Source organism: Doryrhamphus excisus, linkage group LG14 (genome assembly GCF_037039965.1).
Source record: "Doryrhamphus excisus strain RoL-2023G ecotype Guam linkage group LG14, RoL_Dexc_Guam_v1.1, whole genome shotgun sequence".
Taxonomy (NCBI): domain Eukaryota; kingdom Metazoa; phylum Chordata; class Actinopteri; order Syngnathiformes; family Syngnathidae; genus Doryrhamphus; species Doryrhamphus excisus.
In genome coordinates, this window is record NC_136370.1 from 4507030 (window position 1) to 4527990 (window position 20961).

Below are 20961 nucleotides of genomic sequence, written 5' to 3' on the forward strand. Positions count from 1 at the left end.
TTTTTTGCAGATTCCCAAAAACAGCACTCAAGTATGGGAGTAGTTTTTGCAGTAGGTGTTTTTTAGGATGGAAAAACGGCAGATTCCGGCTGTTTGTATAGTGGATCTTTGACTGATGTTTTTTTGCATTCAATTCCCAAAAACAGCAGCACAGGAGCTTTACAAGACTTTACAAGACTGTTGCAATTTTTGCAGTAAGTTCTTAAAAACTGCAGAGTTCTCCTGTCAGAGAGAGGGTCTTTGACCAGCATTTCTACTTTAAGTACTTAAAAACAGTTGTTATATACAGAACCTTTGACTGCAGTTTGTGAACTTGGTCCCCAAATAAACAGCAGAGCGCTCCTGTCACATTGAGGCATTAAGCCCTTAAAAACAGCAGCTGTTATAAAGAGGATTTTTGACCAGCGTTTTTAAAGTTGATGCTGAAAAACAGCAAATTGCTCCTGCAGCGTTGAGGAATGCAGACTTGCGTTTTTGTATTATATTCCTAAAAACAGCAGAGTTCTCCTGTCATAGAGAGGATCTTTGACCAGCATTTTTGCATAAACACGGAACCTGTAATTGAGAGGATCTTTTAAGTTTTTGAAGATCCATAAAACCATCAGATTTTCCCTGTCGCATCACGGACGCCTTCAAAAACAGCATAGAAGATCTTGTGCATGAAGTGCTTAAGCACGCTGGTAGACGCTGGTATAGAGAGGATGTTTGACTGGAGGTTTTGAAGTTGTTTTTTAAAAACAGCAGAGTGCTCCTGTCACCAGTGATGCCTGACTAGCGTTTTTGCAGTTGGCCTTCAAAAACAGCTAACTGCTCCGGTCATATAGACGCTCTTTGACTGGTGTTTTTGTAGTGGGTCCTGCACTATTTTTTGGAATTTTGCCCATCATCCATAATGCTTATGTGAAACATGAACACTCACACCTTTCTCTTTTGCTGTCTCTCATGCGCTATGAAATGGGATACACCTATGCCGCCCACATTAGAACACCTCTAAAACACGCAGTAACCAGGTAGTAACAGGTACATTCATGATAACGTAATACTTTTAAGCGTTGCCGGAACTACCTTCCTGGAGACATTCATTTCATTTCACATAGCAATATAAAAACTTGAAATAGCGTTAACTTTTCCAAACTTAAAAACAAAAACAGCAGCAGCAGCAGTACCTCCAATATGTAGCGTTACCTGTTGGTAGTGGTCGTTTGGTAGAAGGCAGCGCTGACTCGCTACGGGCTAGTAGTAGTTACTCGGTGTGGTGTAGCAAGGTGTCAGTCCGGTGATAATGTAGTTTGATTGGTGTAACAATGATAATAATAACAATGTCGCTGTAGCTTGGTTGATATGAACATCACATTATATGTAATTGGAGTTTTTTTCAGAAGGCTTCATAGGTGGAATTCGTAGCTGCTTTGATATCTTGAGAACGCACAGAACAGAGAGACAAAAACATCCTGTCACACAGAGGATCTGGTGTAAACATATTGTTCCTGTTTAAATGTATGACTGCTTCATCCTTGAATGTACTGTATGATGACGTCTACATCATGTACAAAAGAAGAACAATACGGTTCGAGGGAGACGTCCTTCGTCTTCCAAAAATGTGCCCCTTCAGAACAATTTTGAGACTTTTGCTGTGGGCCATGGTGCTCACTAATGTTGGTAAAACTGGAATGCACAATTTTAGAATCCCTGTTGGTATCTTTTGCGGCGAGTCAGTCTCCCATCCCACTAAAACGTCATTGATCATTGGCTTGGACCCAACCATGTATAACAGTGATCAATACAGCGTCCAGATAGGCCACCGGGGTCCTTTCATGGATGTCCTGCTGGAAGGAAATGATGACAAGGACCTATCTGTCTAAATATCTATTTCTGTGTCCCTCTCTCCTCCAAGACTTGACTGACGCAAGGCAGCCAAGACATGACGGTCCTCCACCATATTATTCCTGTCACATAACTCCGGTGTCTACCTCTCCCCCCCACCCCACCAGCACCACCCCCGCCCTCCATGTCTCTTTTCGTCCTCTCTGTCCTGCATGCGCCCAGCAAACACAGAACTGCACTATCAAGGCAAACCATCAACAAGCAGCCCTCATCCCTAATCAATGGCATTGGTGGTGTGGCGGGAGGGGGGGGGGGGGGGGGGGGGGCTCCGGCAGCAGTAGCTTGGATAGCCCACAGGCATCCAGTAACAGTAAAAAAAAAAAAAAAATCAATTAGCCCCTCCATCGTGTTGAAGCTTCAGCTGAATGAAGGCATGACCAATTTAACAGCCTATTAACACACTGAAGGCGATGGAAATGGGAATCCTTTGGCTTTTTGGAACACCGTCCAATCCATACCCCCCCCCCCCGCCCCCCCCCCACACACACAAGCTCCCCCATCACTACCACATTACGACGCAAAGCATGCAGGAAAATACTCACTCTGCCAAAGAATCCGGGAACGACCGGGAGAAGACTTTTAGAGGCTGACTGTCGACATGTCGTCCACATTCAGCCGCACTCTTCCTGCATGCCTCGCTCTCTCTCCCTCTCTCTCTCCTTCTCTCTCTCTCTCTCTCTCTCTCTCTCTCTGTCCTGTGGAGGCGGATGAGGGAGGCAGAGATGAGGATGAGGAGGAGGGAACGTGAGAAGACTGCAATGAGGAAGAGGAGAGAGAGAGTTGGGTTGGGAGAAAAAAGGCTGGCTTTAGGATGCCGGTCCGCCTCTCAACAGTGCAGCCTGGGGGTAGCTGCGGCATCGGACCGCCGGACCACTCTTCATCTCAAAGACCCACTCATACACACCCCTTCTCTGAAAGAAGACTTCTCCAGAGCCACACTTCATCCACTACGGTAGCTTTCAAGTTTGAAGCCGGAAGTATTGGAGGAAAAAAGAAACCTGCGATTGTGAGAATGAAGTAAATTTACAAAAAAAAAAAACTTGTGACTTCTGAGAAAAAAGTCATATATAAATTCAATAAATTCATAAATTCGTGACAATAAAGTCATAAATTAATGAGAATAAAGTTGTACTTTCTGGAAATAAAGTTATAAATTCACGAGAATAAAGTCATAAATTTACATGAAAAAAGTTATACAGTAAACCTCGGATATATCGGACTCGGATATATCGGAAATTCGCTCACAACGGACAGATAAAAAAGAACCAATTTTTTCTGTAATGCATTTCCAATAAAAATTCATTGCATATATCGGATTTTTTATAACGGATTTTGCCTATTTCGGACAAAATCGCCAGTCCCGTTCCAATTTCCCTCGCATATAATCGGATGGCCGCATCGTGTCTTTCTCCTGGCTCCAGATTTAGGACAAATATAAAAGTGAGTGACGTCAATAATACTAGCACAGCAGTGAATGAGATCTTAACCTCACTATTGGAAATAACGTAGGCCTGACGGGCGTAACAGGGCCTAGCTTAATTAACAATTTGTTATGCTCTGAGTCCAATAAAGTTAAATTCTCATTACCTTACGTCTCTTTTCATTGCCCAGTCCAGGTACATTGGAAACATAGTCAAGGAAGTGCCTTTTTATAACGGATAAAATCCGATTTACGCATATATCGGATTTATATTTATAAACAGACATTTTCCGGTATACGCATATAACGGATTTTGGACAAAACCAGTGGGAACAATTGAATCCGATATAGCCGAGGTTTACTGTACATTTACAAGAATAAAGTCATAAATGGACGAGAATAAAGTAAGAAAAAAATAAGTTCATGATAATAGAGCTGTACATTTACTAATTTACTAAGACAAATGTCATAAATTCCAGAGAATAAAGTTGTAAATGTAGTACGAGAATGAAGTCATAAATTCACGGGAATAAAGATGTAAATTTAAGAGAAAAATTTGTATATTTAGGAGTATAAAGTCATAAATAGCTGTATCAAGGCCTGTTACGAGAATAAAGATGTCAATTTATAAGAAAAACTTCACTTAAGTGGTGTTATGTTATGTGTATGTGAGCTTGGGCCTTGGACATGTGGGGGGGGGGGGGGGCGGCCATGAGAAGGGCTGGACATGCTAATCTGTTTGTGCTTCAACTGGCAGTAACAATGACGTACTGTAGATGACCAGAACATATATATATATATATGTATATATATGTATATATACGTATATATATGTATATATATGTATATATATGTATATATACGTATACATATATACATATATATATACATATATATATACATATATATATATGCATATACATATATATATACATATATATATATACATATACATATATATATATACATATATATATATATATATATAGGGAAATAATTTTTTTCATAATAATCTAGCAATTGACCAGTAATGTCCCAAAGATGGACTGGTGGGTCGCGATCGACGGGCTGGTGACCCCTTGATATAGAAGATATTTCCCAAGTGTTTGCAGTAAATTCAACATCAGCTCTCATTTAGGGGATCTTTGACAAGTGTTTTTGCAGCAGGTTCTTACAAACAGCAGATCATTCCTGTTGTTATATAGGATATTTGACTATTGTAAAGATATTTTTGTCTTGTATGACTTTATGTATATAAAGGTATAGGCGAGTCTTGTACAGAAAATAAGACTAATAGTGAGGGGAGAAGTCTGCCCCCCTGGTCCTGGGGTAAGGCACCCAGGATGATGCCAGTAGTGATGGATCAAGCAGATAGCTGTGTGCATGTGATTAGCTGGAGCAGGCACCTAATTTGTGCTTTGCAGCATCTGTTGCTCCCTCCTCCTCCTGCTCCTCTTCCTCATGGCAAGACAGGTGTTAGTCTCCTCACATACTTCTAAGGGCGCTATGTCATCGCCGCTCATAAGTCCCCCTCCTTTTTGTTTTTTATAAAATACAAAAAAAGCCGGCCTGACTGATGCTGTGCTCGCTCGGCGTGCGCGACGACAAAGCCAGATGGCACGAGTCACCATGGCAACACACACGGAAAAGCCGTCAGCCGCTTAAGGGCACGAGGAGAGATGAATAAACTAAAATGAGATGATAAATTATTGTCGGTAAAGCTGAACAGTGGGAGGGGAGGGTGTTTTATTTTGCTTTATTATGAGTTTCTGGCTTTTTTGTCGCCAGGCTGGAGGCAACGTGATGAGAAAGTTGAGGACAATCTTGTGGACTACCGGCTAAAAACTTGCCAGTCACCTTATTGGACGGGATGAAGTGTGGCTCTGGATAACTCCTCAAGGAGTCTTCAAAGTTAGCATTCTCGCGAGGACAGGACTGTTTGGTTGTTTTAAAGCACCTACTGCAAAAATGCAGTCAAAGATCCAATATACGACTGGAGCTCTCTGACTAGAGCTCCTTGCTGTTTCTAAGCACCTACTGCAAAAACACCAGTCAAAGATCCTCTATATACGACTGGAAGCCTGTGCTGTTTTTAAGCACATACTGCAAAAATCCCAGTCAAAGATCCACTAAAGACGAGAGCTCTCTGCTAATTTTAAGCACCTACCGCAACATTCGTCAATTTGTGACAGGAAAATCAAAAAGTCAAAGATCAGGAGCTCTGTTTTTAAGTATTTTAACTGCAAAATAAAAAATCTTTTATGACAGGAGTGTGATACTGTTTTTGAGCACCGACTGCAAAAGAAGTCAGAGAGTCCTCTGTTGGCTGACTAAAAACGATAATTACAGATCCATCATATGACGGGACAACTCTGCTGTTTTTAAGAGCTGACAGATCCTCTATGCGACAGGAGCTATCTACTGTTTTTGAGAAACTACTGTCTGTTAACTACACTAGTCAAAGATCCTCTCTATGAGGCAAATGTAATCTGTACCTTAAAGTACAGGTTGTACAGTGTTGTCATATTTGTGTGCCTTCTATTAGAAACTGGATATCATTAACCCTTCAGGGGTTAAATGTCTGTATCATACCGGTACCGTCTTATCCCGCTGGGTATCATACCAGTACTGTCTTATCTCGCTTGGTATCATACCTGTACTATCTTTTCCCACTTGGTATCACACTGGTACCATCTTATCCCCTTTGGTATCATACCTGTACTGTCTTATCCCCTTTGGTATCATACCTGTACTGTCTTATGCCGCTTGGTATCACACCGGTACCGTCTTGTCCCCTTTGGTATCATACCTGTACTGTCTTTTCCCGCTGGGTATCATACCGGTACCATCTTATCCAGCATGGTATCATACCGGTACCGTCTTATCCAGCTTGGTATCATACCTGCACTGTCTTATCCTGCTTGGTATCATACCCGTACCATCTTATCCAGCTTGGTATCATACCGGTACTGTCTTATCCCCCTTGGTATCATACTGGTACCGTCTTATCCCCTTTGGTATCATACCTGTACTGTCTTATCCCCTTTGGTATCACATCGGTACTGTCTTATCCCGCTTGGTATCATACCGGTACTTTTTTCTCCACATGAAAAGGTACAAGGGAGCCAAAGTAAGTAGACGTTATTTATAGAGCACTTTTCCCAGGCAATGGCCACAAAATGCTTTTATGGGCTGGTACAGAATGCAAAGTAGCAGGAGACATAAACATTTAAAAAAAAGCAACAACAGATGCATAAAGCAGGACGCAAGTTGGAATCGTGATGAAAATACTAATGAGTCATGATGTTGATCAGCTCACCACAAGAATGTTGAAATGCAAACATCTTCAGGTCTTATTGCAGTAAAGAAAAGATACAAACGCTACCTTGGAGTCCAATTATGAGCCCCACCTTGAGGGACAATGGTAGACTCTTGCTGTATCCCCTATTTTGGAACCCTCAAACTTTAGAGCTCCAATAATTGACCCATTAGGGAATAGAAACACTTTTGTTGGACTCCTACTATTTTTGTCTGCCTTGGGTGGGTAACCTACGGCACATGGGCCATTTTGATCTGGCCCCTTGGAACTTTCATGCTAACCAAAAGCGGCTACCTCACTGCCAGGGGGTTCTGGGTTTGAATCGAGGCTCGGACTGACTGAGCAGTTTGTGCCTTACCAACATTAGTTCCGTTGTCGTGTTGTGCAGTATACTTGTTCAGTTACTATACTAGCAGTTTTTTCTTAGAAATCTTAAAACTTATTAGCATATTTGCTATTATGATAATCCTTCATTTATCATTTATTTTATTTTAATTGTTTCCAGCCCCAACCAAGAGGAGTGAATTTCAGCGAAGTAGGAGTGTAATATTTTTGTAATGAGAATATAGACAATACGTTTTTGACATTAGAGCCGTCTGGACATGATATGGGCAGCCAGGGTATGCCTGCCCTTCTCCCAGCTCTGCTGCATTCTTCCCTGGAAGATTTCACCGTGTTAGCACTGTGGGTTTTTTTGTATAAGCAAGCGTTCTCTGTGTTGCATTATAGAGTGTGCATACAGGAAACGTCTAACCTGCATGCATGCGAATTACAAGCTGACTGATGTCTGGAGTTGCTAATAACCTTTTTCACCACCATCGGTGGGTCTACCCACCCTGCATTTTTAAACAAAGTTAGTCCCACAAAAAACATGTAATGACCACATTTCCACTACCAATGTTGTGCCACGATTGTCTCCACTTAGTAACAGCGGCGCCCTCATGTCTGGCTTTTGAGCTCCATGGTACCAGGAGTGCTCCGGACAAAGTGTGTCCAACAAGGAGTGCTCCTCCTCGGGCAGATGAGGTGGTCGCAGCACCCTCAAGTCTGCCTTCTCCTGCGTTCTACCATAACCAGCGGTGTGAACGTTAACACTCTTTGAGTGAATACACAGTAAGTCAGGGACCTCCAACCAGTAGCTTATGAGCTATCGGTAGGGTTTAATCATTTATTATCAACTCACATAACAAAATTAGAAAGTGGTTTTCGGCAGAAGTCTGGAAGTTGTCCAGAGCGCTTGGGAGTGTGACCAATCACAGCGGAGTGGGCATGCCCGGAGGCGGGCCATTGGTGGAATAAATTAAAACAGACCGTCTTGGAAATACAAACAAATACGGCTGGAATCGGTGCAGATTCTGGAAGATCTAGAAAGGTTTCTGTGTGGGTTATTTTATGTTGCTTCTCTATAGGAGTCCACTGAAAATGAGCATAATAGGTCCTCTTTAAATTGTTTTTTGGTCAAATCATAGGAATTGTTAATTAATTAATTAATGGTGAGTGACAAGTGACAGGGAGCCAAGCACGATTGTATTAAAATTGGACCCCACATCCTTCCATTTGTTTTGATTGTTTGGACACCTGTTTGCATGATCCTCTGAGGTCCACTAAAACCCTGATCACAAACCACCATGCATGATTTTAGGCCGTACATTTTCTGTGGAGGTCATGTTTTTCTGAAAACGTGGAGAGGGAGTGGCAAGAGCAAGGAGGGAGTACAGTCATCGCACGTCACTCGCATGGTTGCACAAGGTGTAAGTACGCCATGTGTGGCTGTGAGCGGTAGTGTGCATCATATGTTGCACATGTGGTGAGTGTTACGTGCTTGCAACGTACGATTGCCACGCTTTTGTATGGAGGCCGTACTTACACGTGTAGTATCTTTACTCACTTGCATGTTATAAGTGTGTGCAAGTGCAATGAATGTCACTTTTTCACTGCAGAGTCTCCGGATTGTGATGCAGCTTGAAGTGGCAGAGCATGAGCAAAACGTGGCATTACTTACCTTGATATGGGAAGGGGAGAGGCAACAGGGATGCTGATGCAGGAGATGGTGGGTTCGCTCACGGATCCAGAGGAGGCGGCTTTTCAGGCAGTACAAAGCATGGAGGGGGGCTATGTCAGATACATCCGAATGGACCCCAAGCTTGCAGAAATCAATGAACAAAACATGCATTGTGAGTGCAGAGCAGCAAAATGTTCCTTGCGCACTAAAAGTGCCACGGCGTGTCTGCATGCGCCCAAATCTGTACTGAGGCGGTACTTACCACGTACGGATGACCAAACCTTGCCCACGACAGCACACCCTGTTCTGTGGGGAAACAAACCCCTCAGGCCTAGTGGCCTTTTGCATGTCAGTGAGCCGCTTTCATGGCTGCAGGATAAGATTTAATAACAACATGTCTTCTGCATTACCGCGCTCAAAGTTCAATTTTCAGTTCAATTTCACATTGATTTGGGCGTGCATTAAAGTGAATCACCTTGAGGAAAATGGAGAGGTGCACCCCCCCATCCCGCCACAACGGTGCAAGGGAACGCACTCCCAGGAGATTCCAATCAGACGCCATAACAGAGCTGGTTCCAGTAATATCAGGGAAGATGTAGATGATGGTTATAGATTTCAGGGGCTCTCAGGTGCATTAGGCTGTATTACAGCTTCCCCACAAGGCCACTTAACGCTGCGCCCGCCATGGGGCAAGGAGGAGGCAGGCAGGCGTGCAACGTGCATGCATGCCTGGTACATGAGCAAAATACATTTAGACACATTTAGAAATTGTGCACAAATAAAGCTCATCACTGACGAGTCCAGCACAGCCTTCTCTGTGGCGTAATGCGATGCCACACTTGAGGCTGCATACCACAATGGCCGTGGCGGCGAGGGGAAATAGGCAGACTCTCCTCCTTGAAGGTGTTGTCGCCGAACCGTAGAGGCTTCCTTAAATTAGGAAAACAAACGGAGAGGAACTGAGAGAAGATGGCTATCAGGCACCATCAGATACCTGCTCTCTAGAGGGAGTGGGGGGCGGGGGGGGTGCTTTTTTGAGCATATAAAAAGCTTTTTTAGAGCATGGGACTCCAAGTAAGGGGGAACTATTTATACTGGCCTAGTGCTAGTTTGAAATGAATGGGGATTTTTAATTTCTACACTCCCTCCGCCAAAGCCTCCTTTTGCTCCCTTGGGAATAGATTCTGTCAGATAACGCTTTCGTCTTTCCCCTTCTCCTCTCCTCTCTTTCCCACTTTGATTCTCCTATGGGCTCTTGTCAATTCAGCTAGGTTTACATGCCATTCTAGCTTTGATCCTGCCCTTCCTTGCATCTCTTTCTTTGCCTTTCCGTCTGTTTATAGACAAGCCGATAACAGACAGTGAACACATGGCGGAACATCCAAAAGGGTATGTTTGCCAAATCACCAGAGGAACACCATATATGGTCCAAAGAAATCTTCCCCAGGCTTATAGAAAACCGGATGGAAACCTCCCCACCGGGAGGTTGTAAGTATGACGTACGTCACAAAAGTTTTTTTTCTCATAAAAGTATGAAAAACATTTTTTTAAATGTGTATTTAATTCTATTTCAACTTCATTCTGGCAATATTAATATACAGTTTATGGCATAACATAGGACTTCAAAGATTTCAATGATACAAACACATTATTCTCATGACATAATTCCATCTTTTTCTTCCAAATGTTTGTTTTCCTTTCAGTATGGCATCGATAAGCCTCTGTAGGAAGGCAGGGGAAGAGAGCAGAGGGGTAAATTGCCCAATTGTAGAAAGGGAGATGAGAGAAGTGGGAATTGGGGGGTTGTGTGAAACATGTCAGGGTTACATGAAGGTAAAGGTGGATAGGGAGGATGGCTAATTGTGTGTGTGTGTGTTGGGTGCTTGTGTCATTAGATTCAGATTAAAGCAGAGAGGACCACTCTGGAGGACTCACCTCTGATTCACACAGTGTTACTGCGGGCAAAGACAAGCCACATGGGATATATACGTATGTGTGTGTGTGTGTGTGTATGTATGTATATATATATATATATATATATATATATATATATATATATATATCACACACATGCACATGCTGAAGTAATGATTCACATACAGGATTACCCACCAGCAGAAATTCCTACATTGAAGGTAGCTACACATGATCCACAATGACACACACACACACACACACACATCTGTGAGCTAATTAATCAAATGTGCTGTATTAATTAGGATTCAAATCAGTTGCTATGGGAACACCTTAAGGAATCGTCAGGTAGACTGTGTGTCTTTGACGCTTCCAATGACTCTTTAAGGACGAAGGCCAAGGGGGACCAATTCATAGCACCTACAATGATTCAGCTCGATGCTTTTTACATTGCTAACACCCCCCCACCGCCACACACACATATACAGACATTTCCCCTTAAGTGGCCTGAGGTGAACTTCAATTTGGGCTCGGTCATAGAGAGGCGGAGGAAATGGCTGTATTATGGCGGTGCGCGGTGCAGTGGTGCAGCTAAAAGAGCATATGTGTCGGCAGTAACAAATAAAAAAAGAAGAGCGGGGTGGTTACTCCTTGCTGCAAACAGCAGCTTTGACATTTGTGGAAAAAGTTGAAACGCAGCTCGCTTTGCAACAGCTCTCATCGTCAACATTACCACACCCGGTGACTTCAATTGTAGTCTTACTTCAGTAGGAGCGGCTACAGAACTTTTACTGCGCTTTGCTGAGAATTTTTGCAACATTGAGTCCCATAAACAATCAGAGGATGCCCATTAGGATACATTGTGGTCATCTGCTGCTATGCATTTTTCGTATTAACTAGAGAATGGTATCGTTTCTGTTCTGAACATTAGCAAAGGTAGAACCTTCATGTGTGTGTGTGTGTGTGTGTGTGTGTGACTCGCCAGTTGTCATGGTTGCGGTGTTTATCACCTCATTCCGCCGCGACAGAGGCCCAGGGGCACGTGTGATTGGCTTCAGTCAGACAGACAGACTCGGGAAGAAGTGGAGAATGAATGGTTGGGGGTCGGGGTTGGGGGGACGTATTGGCACAGAGGAGTAAAATGCCAACACGCTGCAGAGAGAGAGGCGGACGAGTGTGGAAGGACGTTGGACAAATGTCAATGCAGGCCCTCTTCATGATGATCATGTCATCATTTCAGCTGCGCACCGTCGATGAATGCAGCATGCGTGTGGAAAATGAGCTATAAATGAAGGTTTTGTAGTAGGTCAGGGTTAGAAGAGATGTCAGGTAATTTGCACGTGACATGTAAACCTGTAACACACGTAACCTGAATGTGAGCTCTTGTTAAAAAAAAAGTTATGATTAATTAGTGATGTACAGCTAACATCATACCACCTAGCTAATGTTTGCCACCTGGCGGCGATGCAACACAAGTATCCGTTCGGCAGTTGCTGACAAGGCAATTCACTCTAGCAACCTGTTATTGGAGAGCCAAACCCACTTACGAGAGTAACCGATGATGGCAACTGCCAGGTTAAACACTCCCGTTCTCTCTCCAGCAGTCATAATAACGTCGAAACAGATGGCATGCAGCTGTTTCCACATCCAGGTGGCATTCATGTCCCCCTCGGCTTAATACAATCGTTACAATACTTCCGGGTTCCCGGTCGAGTTGACATCCAATCAGACCGCACAAGAGTGACTCACTTGAACTTCTTAGCCAATCGCAACACCCCTTCGTCGTTTGCCTTGCCTTACTCGGGGGCCCACGCTTATCGGCATTGTTTATTTAGGAGCTGGGATTCAACTTAGTAGTAAGAGTTAATTGCTATGTTAGTTTTCCTGCCAGACAGATCAGAAGGAGGTGTCTATTTGAGGTTGCTGTACTTTCGGGGTTTTGCCAGACAAACGCGCCCCTTCGATATCCCAACCAATCAGGTCCCTCCATAGTGAATTGTAAGAATTTCTCATCCAATCACAGTACCACTTGTTTTGGCGTCGTTCATTTTTGCTCAGCAGACCGGAAGTTAATAGGTCTGTCACGCCGGCTTTTGTTTACTTCAAAGTTGTGCGTACACTTTGGCTCCAAACATAACCAGCGAATGCGTATCTGGATACTTACCTGCTGAATGTGTATTTATGTAGAGTAACGTGTGTGAGTTTATTTTAAAGACATCGCGTGATGCGCTTTGAGTTCGGCGTGTAAACACGCTGCTGTGGCTGGGTCACATTTTTAGCTGACATCCAGCTGAATCGGCGAAAGCACTAGAGAGTCAATCTGAATAGCTGCATTGTGGGGCGCCAGGCAAGTGTGTGTGTTGTGTGTGAGAGAGAGACAGTTGACTATCAGACCTCACAGGCCTCTGCAGCGTTTTTCTCTTTCCTCTGTGTCGTTTGTGCTCCCTAACGGCCCACGTTGCCACACGCACTCTCCATCATCGCTGCCTCCAGGCTGACACGCTGCGTGGCCGCGCTGAGGAGGAGGACATTACCAGCGACAGCGAGCTGTGCGCTTGTTTATGCTTGCCGCTTGCTGTCGGCCCGCGGTGACAAAGTACCCAGGATGCCCCAGACAAGCAAGTCCAGAAACGCCCCGACATCGGACTCTCCACGTTCAGCAAGGAATCCAGACCCAGAGGAGTGCCGAGATGTGGGAGAGACTGGACGAGGAGGAGGTGGGGCCGAGGACAACCAAGGAGACAGTGAGATCATTAAATCTCCAAGTGATACCAAACAATACAGGTGAGATACCTACCTAAGGTGACTTCCAACTCACAGCTCACGTCGCTCTTTGCATTATTATCTATCCTGTACTTGTGACATCATGGACAAATGTGACAAAACATTGTTGTGCATTAGGTTTAGGCCACTACTAAGTACCAGCTGTAATTACTGACATAGTACTACTGTAAATACCATCTCATATAGTGACCTACTTAACTGCAAACGTATACTGGCGTGCTTAAATGTGGAGCGTGCCGGGCACCTGCAACAGCCAACAACAATACTGTACAATAGTTGTAGGCTACCACTAAATATTCACATTTTTTCATAGTGCTGGCCTATGCAAGTGCAGAGAGTGCCAGGCACCTACAACGGTCAAACACGACTGTGCAATAGTTCTGCTGTCAATACCAATACCTTTAAACGCTGGGCTACTCCACTGCAGAGAGCTCCAGGTGTCTTTTAGGGGCAAGGCGCTCTAGTTTGTACATTTTTAATTTGCACTTACTTTTCTTATTCATACAGCTGCACTGGCTGTTTAAACTCTGCTATAAAAGACAGCTTTACAGATGCCATGTCTACTCTACAGGCAGTGTGTGTTGTGGTCAAGATGTCTACCGCTACACAATGTAGTATCAGTTATGGTAAAGGTCATAACTAAAAATGAAGCATCTATTTGTGGTGTCAGAACAGCCGATGTCTACTGGAGCAAATACAGTAGTAGTGCAGCATCTGTTCATCACTCCCCAGGTACATTGTGCTGAACAACGGCCTCCAAGCTCTCCTCATCTCAGACTACAGCACCCTCGCGGCATCGGAGGAGGAGGAGGAAGAGGAGGAGGAAGAAGAGGAGGATAACGAGGAAGAGGAGGAAAAAGATGACTCTGGCGATGAAATGGAGGAGTCGGATGAGGGCAGCAACGGAAACACCAGCGGCGATGAGGACGATGACGGAGAGGGGAAGAAGAGGAAAGGGCGTGCCGACAAGCAGGTATCGTCATGGTGATGCCATCTGCAACTTTAGGTACCCCGTTACTAGTGGTGACATGGTGGAGGTGCACATAATGACGGTGTCTAACATAAACTCCAATATCATGGCTTGTCACCGTCACTGATGTCTGGTTATCTGATGACCATATGTAAATGAATTTGTGTGTGTGTGTATCAGTCTGCAGCAGCACTGTGTGTCGGAGTGGGCAGCTTCAGCGACCCCGGCGACCTCCCCGGCCTTGCCCACTTTCTGGAACACAGTGAGTAATTATAGCAATTACAGTGAGAAAGCGGATGGGAGGGAGGTGGTAGCGGTCTAGCGCGCCAAAGGTTAATTCGCTTCAGCCTTTTACATGGTTACCCATCACCAATACATTTGAAGCTGACATCCACCGTATATGTATTGCACCTCTGAGTTGGATGAGATAAAACGTATTAATGGGGGGGGTGTGGGGGGGAGGGCGACCCTTGTTAAACCTGTTCCAGAGGCTACTTTGTGTCTCTAATTACTCATTTGAACCTATTTTCCTGCCTGACTGAAAATGGCCTCAGACTTATTGCATTCATATTTAGTTTAGAGGAAAAATTTGTCATTTTAACAAGTGTACATTTTATTCTTGTATTTAAATTCTCAAATAAAGTAGAATTTGAAAATTCTTTTCTTCTTATTTTTACAAATTATGGCTTATTTAAATATTTTTTATTTGGGTAAAAAGAAATAGAAACTTATGTCCTTTAGGCCTGTCACGATAATCAATAAATCGATTAATAAATTAAAAAGTTGATCATTTTGCCGGCCTCGATAAATTGACGTGTGCATGCGTGGTTGTTCCTCTCTCTTTCTCTCTCTTGACCACACAGGCTGGATGACAAGAGGCTTTACTCTGCATCTGTCTGGCGTTAACAGAGCGAGTGAACCCTCCTCTGTCATCCAGGCTACCGTTAGCACAAGCTAACATCGTGAGCAAGCAAACGCATGTATGAATAAAGGCACAAAAGTGATGGTTTCTAAGCCAAAAGCCACAGACCCAGCGCGGGAATACTGAGGCTTTAAACAGAATTAACAAAGTGAGCGTGGGAGCACCGACGAGCTGATATGTGGCGTTTGCTAGAAAGTAGTGGTGATTAAGAAGACAACAATCCTGTCCAGTTTTCCCCACAGGGAAGCAAACCACCTGCTCAAGGTGCAGCAGAGCCTTCACCCGACAGTCGATGCTTGCCGAGACGTCTGATCGTCAAAATAAATATGAACAAATCAGCTTTATAAGGTGCACGCTCATGTTGTCGTTGGCTATATGTTAAGCCTTCCTGCTAAGGGATAATACCCAATGTTTATTTAATTTACAGAGACTTGATAGTACATCTTATTTATTGTTGTGTGTGCTTTTTATTGGAGTGTTTTCGTTTTTATTTTTAAACAAACGGGGTCTATTTTTTGTTGTTTTTGGTTATGATTGAGATGTGCAGTTTTTGCTACAAGAGCCTGAGTTCACTGAGCGTTGTTTTTGGTCTTTTTCCTGTTAATTTATTTGATATAAAAGCTCTTGAAATTCAAATTTAGAGAAATTTGAGTTTATTGCTTTTGATACAATGTACTATGATATTTCAACTCTATGCTATCAAAAATTAAATTGTGACTTTTTTCTCATTAGAATGACTTTTTTCTTAGTATAATTTTTTGTCATAAAATTTGAGCTGTTTTTTATTTTAAATTCAATTTACTTTTAGCTTCCTCATTGAGAATTCTCTTCTCGTAATTCTGACTTTATTCTTATTATATGTAGACTTTATTTTTCTAAAATTATAACTTTTTATGCAACCTGATTTTCCAAAAAAATATTTTGTGATTTGTGTCTCATAATATTATGATTTTTTTTCTATAATTCGTTAGAACTTTTTATTTGGACTTTTTTCTTGTAAAATGAAATGAGATTTTTTTGCCCTTAATTTTTGCTGGTTATTTTTACATTTTAAATTTTCTGTTTAAATAATATTTTTAGAATATGCTGCTGGGCATACAAATGTAAAGAGTAATGATAGCGCTGACACACCATGAGAAGTGTTGTGGCTGGTCCAATAGGTTACTAAAGTAGACGTTTACAAACTAGTGTACCAACAACTTCATTTTGACATAACATATCGTTACTTTAACTAACACAAGGATGATTCAAGTATTAATTTAGATGTGGGGCAAAGGCTGCATGAGGTGTCCTCACTGGTCCAAAGAGGCCACTAAAGTTGGGCTCACCACAACAACAGATGCAACTCTCCTTATGGAAAGCAAATGGAGCATCAGCATCATTATTTAAAGGCAAAGTACTTTATACAGTATGCATTGTTTTGCAATATATTCCAAAACAAAAGCAAAATGTCCCCTGTGAATCTCCTTCACTTCTCCCAATGCCTCTCAGAGGACAAATTGTCTTTGTCTTGCACTGATGGGTTTGTCGAAGCGCTCTTGATGGCCAATGTGAAAACACGCCCGCCATAAAAGCCGCCAGCCAATGTTTACAGCCGTATTTAGGGCCATCTTTTAGATAGCAACTTTGACAATAAATTTCCCGGCTGCATCCTACCGCCGTCCGCATCAAACAAAGCAGCCACAAAAGCGAGCGAGCTGAAGGCGGAAGCGTGTTGGCATTTTGTTGATTCATACTTTGTGCTTTGTTCCCAACTGCACGAGCCAGTGGTGTTCATGGGCAGCAAGAAATACCCCTTGGAAAACGGCTTTGATGCCTTCCTCAAGAAGAATGGCGGGAGCGACAACGCCTCCACCGACTGCGAGAGGACCGTCTTCCAGTTTGACGTCCAGAGGAAAAGCTTCAAAGAGGCGCTCGACAGGTGAGAGCGGATCACAGGTGCTTTTGTTGTGAGGGAAGAAAAGGAAGTCTGAGGGATGACATTTAAAGGTGAAGGCAGGGAAACTGAAAGCTTTAAGTACAAACATCCAGACATGTTTAACAACTCAAGTAAGCCTCAGGCTGCTTGTCATTGTGATTAAAAACAATGTTTCAGTGAATGCTGTTCAGGTATGCAATGATTTAGCCATCATGTTTGATCAGGTGAATGCAGGTGTGGCCGGGGGGGGGGGGGGGGGGGCATTTGTGGCCTCATTTTTGTTTTTGGCCCTTGGCACATATTAAAAATAGAATTAAACAGGAAAACAACAGCAAAAATGGGAAATAATTCAGTAATTTCATGATCTGAAATTGAAGAAATTGTCATCTTAATGCAAAAAGAAAAAAGTCATAATTGTATGAGGATAAAGTTATGATATTGTTGGGAAAATATGCAATTTTGTTAAACAATACAATTTAAATATTAAAGGAAAATGTCGTAAAATTATGAGCAGCAAAACAAAGAATGACATGGCAAATTTGAAAGATGGAGAAAGAGTTATGATGTAGAAGCTAGCAGAGTTGCACGCAGAAAAAAATGTGGCCGCAATATGAAATTTCTTAAATAACCCAATTTTATTATTAAAGTGGACCTATTATGTCTTTTCATTTTTCAGCCCATTGTATTGAATTTTGGACTCCTATAGAGCAGCGGCACACAATAACCAGCACAGAAAGCTTTCTAGATCTTCCAGAATCTGCACCTATTCCAGACTATTATTTCCTTACACTCTCAAACAGTCTGTTTTAATTTATCCTATCTCCAACCCACCTCCGGGCACGCACAATCCGCTGTGACTCCAGGAGTTGATAATAAATGAATAAACTCTTTGGAGAGCTACTTGAAAAGTGGTTAGGAGCTACAGGTAGCTCAGGAGCTACTGGTTGGAGACCCCTGACTTATCAGGTATGAACACAATGAGTCGTAACATGGCTTTGTACAACATTGATGGTAAAAATGTGTTCATTATGCGCTATTTTGTGGGATTACTCTTGTTTTTCCACCACTACTTGTGGTGGAAAATGTCTATTAGCAACTACAGACATCGGTGAGCGTCTTTTTTTTTTTTTTTTTTTGGCCGATAGTCCAGCTTTGCCCGTGCGAAGCTGCATGTTAAAAAACATGTGAGAAAAAAACTCTCTGAAACCGACTGTTCAGAGCCAGCCCAAACATCTCTCAGGGCTCACGTCCACATCCACAAACCTCATTATCTGAAACTTTGGCATCATTTAACAGGAGAATACAACATTCTAACAAGATTTATAGGTCATTTATTGTCGAAAAAGCGTAATAGGTCCCCTTTAAACTCAAACAACGTACACTGTAACACACACATGCACTCATACATACATATACACAGTGCCATGCAAAGGTCTACATTTCATAGGGACTGCGGTCCATAAATATTAAAGTATCATACTGTACATACCATGGCATACTACATCCTGTCCACACTTGTCACATGCAATTCCATTACTAATGGGGCATTATCTGTACAGCCAGCAAGTGTCTTTTATGTACATTTTGCTGGTGTCAGGTTTGGGCAAAATGGCAGTTTTTTCAGACTCCCATGTGTTTTTGTTACTTGTTCCGTTATGCTTTTTTGTTTCATATTTCCACTTTTGTTTTATATTTTGCACCTACAATGTGCCATAAAAGATGCAATATCCCTGGATAACATATTTCACAAGTGTTAACAAATGAGTGTCTCCTTGCTGTGTTTTTGTGGCACAATCAGGCAAAGCCTGGCTGCGGGCTCCCTTGCACACACACCAGGCTTGTGGCGGCACGCTCCAGCCAAAAGCCTCTTGTGACCACTTGTTGATTCGCAACTGCATGACAGAAACACTTCCTCGCTTTCCTTTTTGATACGCGCTGCATGGGACTTGAGAGCGGAGTTCCAATGCATACAAATGAGAAAAAAAAGTCTTTGTGTATGAGTGGGGCAGCACTTACATCACCGAGAGCAGCCATATGTTCTGCGACCCTCCAGTATCCATCTGATAAGTTAAGCCATTTAGCGCTACATCAGCAGCCACACTCTCTCAGCCGCACAAGCTAGCCTGTATGGCCGAGACGTCATCGAGCGTCAGCGTGAGAGCTGCCGAAAAGTTGTAGGAGACTTGTAGATTTCATTTACACTTTATTGGTGTTCCAATTCCCGCTTAGCAGTGAAAAGCATTTTTTTGTGTTGCTGTTCTGTATAAATGGAAGTGACACTGAATTGGGGTAAAGAAGTTGACTTTGGAAGTAGTATCAAGAGGCGAAGTGGGCCTGTATGAAAGGACATTCCTCAATGACACCACACCGCTGTCAATTTTCCCACTACTGACAGCCATTGTTACTAAACCTTTTCTTTGTTGCTTTTCTGTATAAAAGAAATGGAGCGTAGCATGACATAAGCTGACAAGAAGGTGACACAGCAGTTTTTGGGCTTGTGGGGGTAGTATAGTATCAGAACCATAACAGAGATGGTACCTCTGTGTAACAATATTCTACAATGCCAGGACCGGGGTTTAAAGGTTTATCCATGACATTTATCTCTTCTCCGCCGTTATGATGGAAGCAATTGTCGCTGTCTGACAAGTATATTATATTTCACACCTGACGCTGATGCTCGAAAGAGTGGGATACCCACTTCATGTGTTTCTGTATGAAAGGTGGAAGTGGAAAGGCAGTCTTGTTGACTTGTGCATGACTCATACGTAATTGTGTGGCCCCCTCTTTATCCCCCCCATATCAGGTGGGCTCAGTTCTTCATCTGTCCTCTGATGATCCGCGACGCCATCGACAGGGAGGTGGAGGCTGTTGACAGTGGTAAGTCTCCTTTGCGTTGCAAAACCCGAGATGTCTTTATTTTGTGGTCTTGAGTATTTCCTCTGTCTGTGTCAGAGTACCAGCTGGCTAAGCCGTCAGACTCCCACAGGAAGGAGAGGCTGTTTGGCAGTCTGGCCAAAGCGGGACACCCCATGGGCAAGTTCTGCTGGGGTGAGTTGATGAAGCGCAACCGCTGGGACAAATAGAACACGGTGGACGCCCTCCCGCCGGGTGTATCGTTTGCCAAGTTCCCCGCCGCCCCTCCCTCCAGCTCTCTGCCGTTTTTTGCATTTGTGGACGATTTGTCTCTGTTAATTCTGCAATGTCCCTGCTCACTAGGGAACGCGCAGACTCTGAAGGAGGAACCCAAGAGGAAGAAGATCAGCGTTTACAAGCGGCTGCGAGCCTTCTGGAAGAAACACTACTCCGCCCATTACATGACCCTGGCTGTGCAGTCTAAAGGTCAGCAAGATGTGTCTTTCAGAGATTGACAGAACTCTCTAACGAGCAATCTGTTGATGAATTGACTCCTAATTAAATCGTATCGCTCTTAATGAAGATCCGCTCCATCCATCTTCAGCAGACTGTGGCTAATTATTCACAGCTCACCTCAAGTGGCCACATTCTTCACAGTGATGTCATCATCGGGCCTCCACACTTTCTCCGACAGAAAATATCATGCTGCAGCCTAATTAAGAGCTGTAGAGAAGGCCGATGATGGCTAGTGCTGACATTTATGCCAAAAAAAACCCAAAACGTTATGAATTCTTGCACATAGAAACTCAGTATATTAAAAATAATGATCTTTGCAGAGTTGTCTTGGGGAAAGTTAAACCACCGGAACAGTTCAATGTTATAGTGCAACCAGCGTACATAAACAGGTTAGAAGTAAAAACACAAAAATCTAATGTCTCTGATGTCCATCAACTCAGAACTCAACCAACAAGAGTT

General features: G+C 43.1%; 2 protein-coding genes across 2 annotated transcripts in view; one reads left to right on the forward strand and one right to left on the reverse strand.

Annotated features, from left to right (window-relative positions):
- Positions 1-2876, reverse strand: part of LOC131140032 (SLIT and NTRK-like protein 3) — a 34384-nt gene extending 31508 nt beyond the window's left edge. The window contains exon 1 of the mRNA XM_058090097.2: positions 2427-2876. The gene's annotated coding sequence lies outside the window, so the exon portion shown is untranslated. The remainder of the gene's footprint in view (positions 1-2426) is intronic.
- Positions 2877-12566: 9690 nt separating this feature from the next.
- Positions 12567-20961, forward strand: part of LOC131140033 (nardilysin-like) — a 38483-nt gene continuing 30088 nt past the window's right edge. The window contains exons 1-7 of the mRNA XM_058090099.2: positions 12567-13323; positions 14056-14296; positions 14474-14555; positions 16983-17136; positions 19937-20010; positions 20086-20181; positions 20350-20472. Of these exons, the coding sequence (XP_057946082.2) occupies positions 13145-13323; positions 14056-14296; positions 14474-14555; positions 16983-17136; positions 19937-20010; positions 20086-20181; positions 20350-20472 (949 nt within the window). The 5' untranslated portion in view covers positions 12567-13144. The remainder of the gene's footprint in view (positions 13324-14055; positions 14297-14473; positions 14556-16982; positions 17137-19936; positions 20011-20085; positions 20182-20349; positions 20473-20961) is intronic.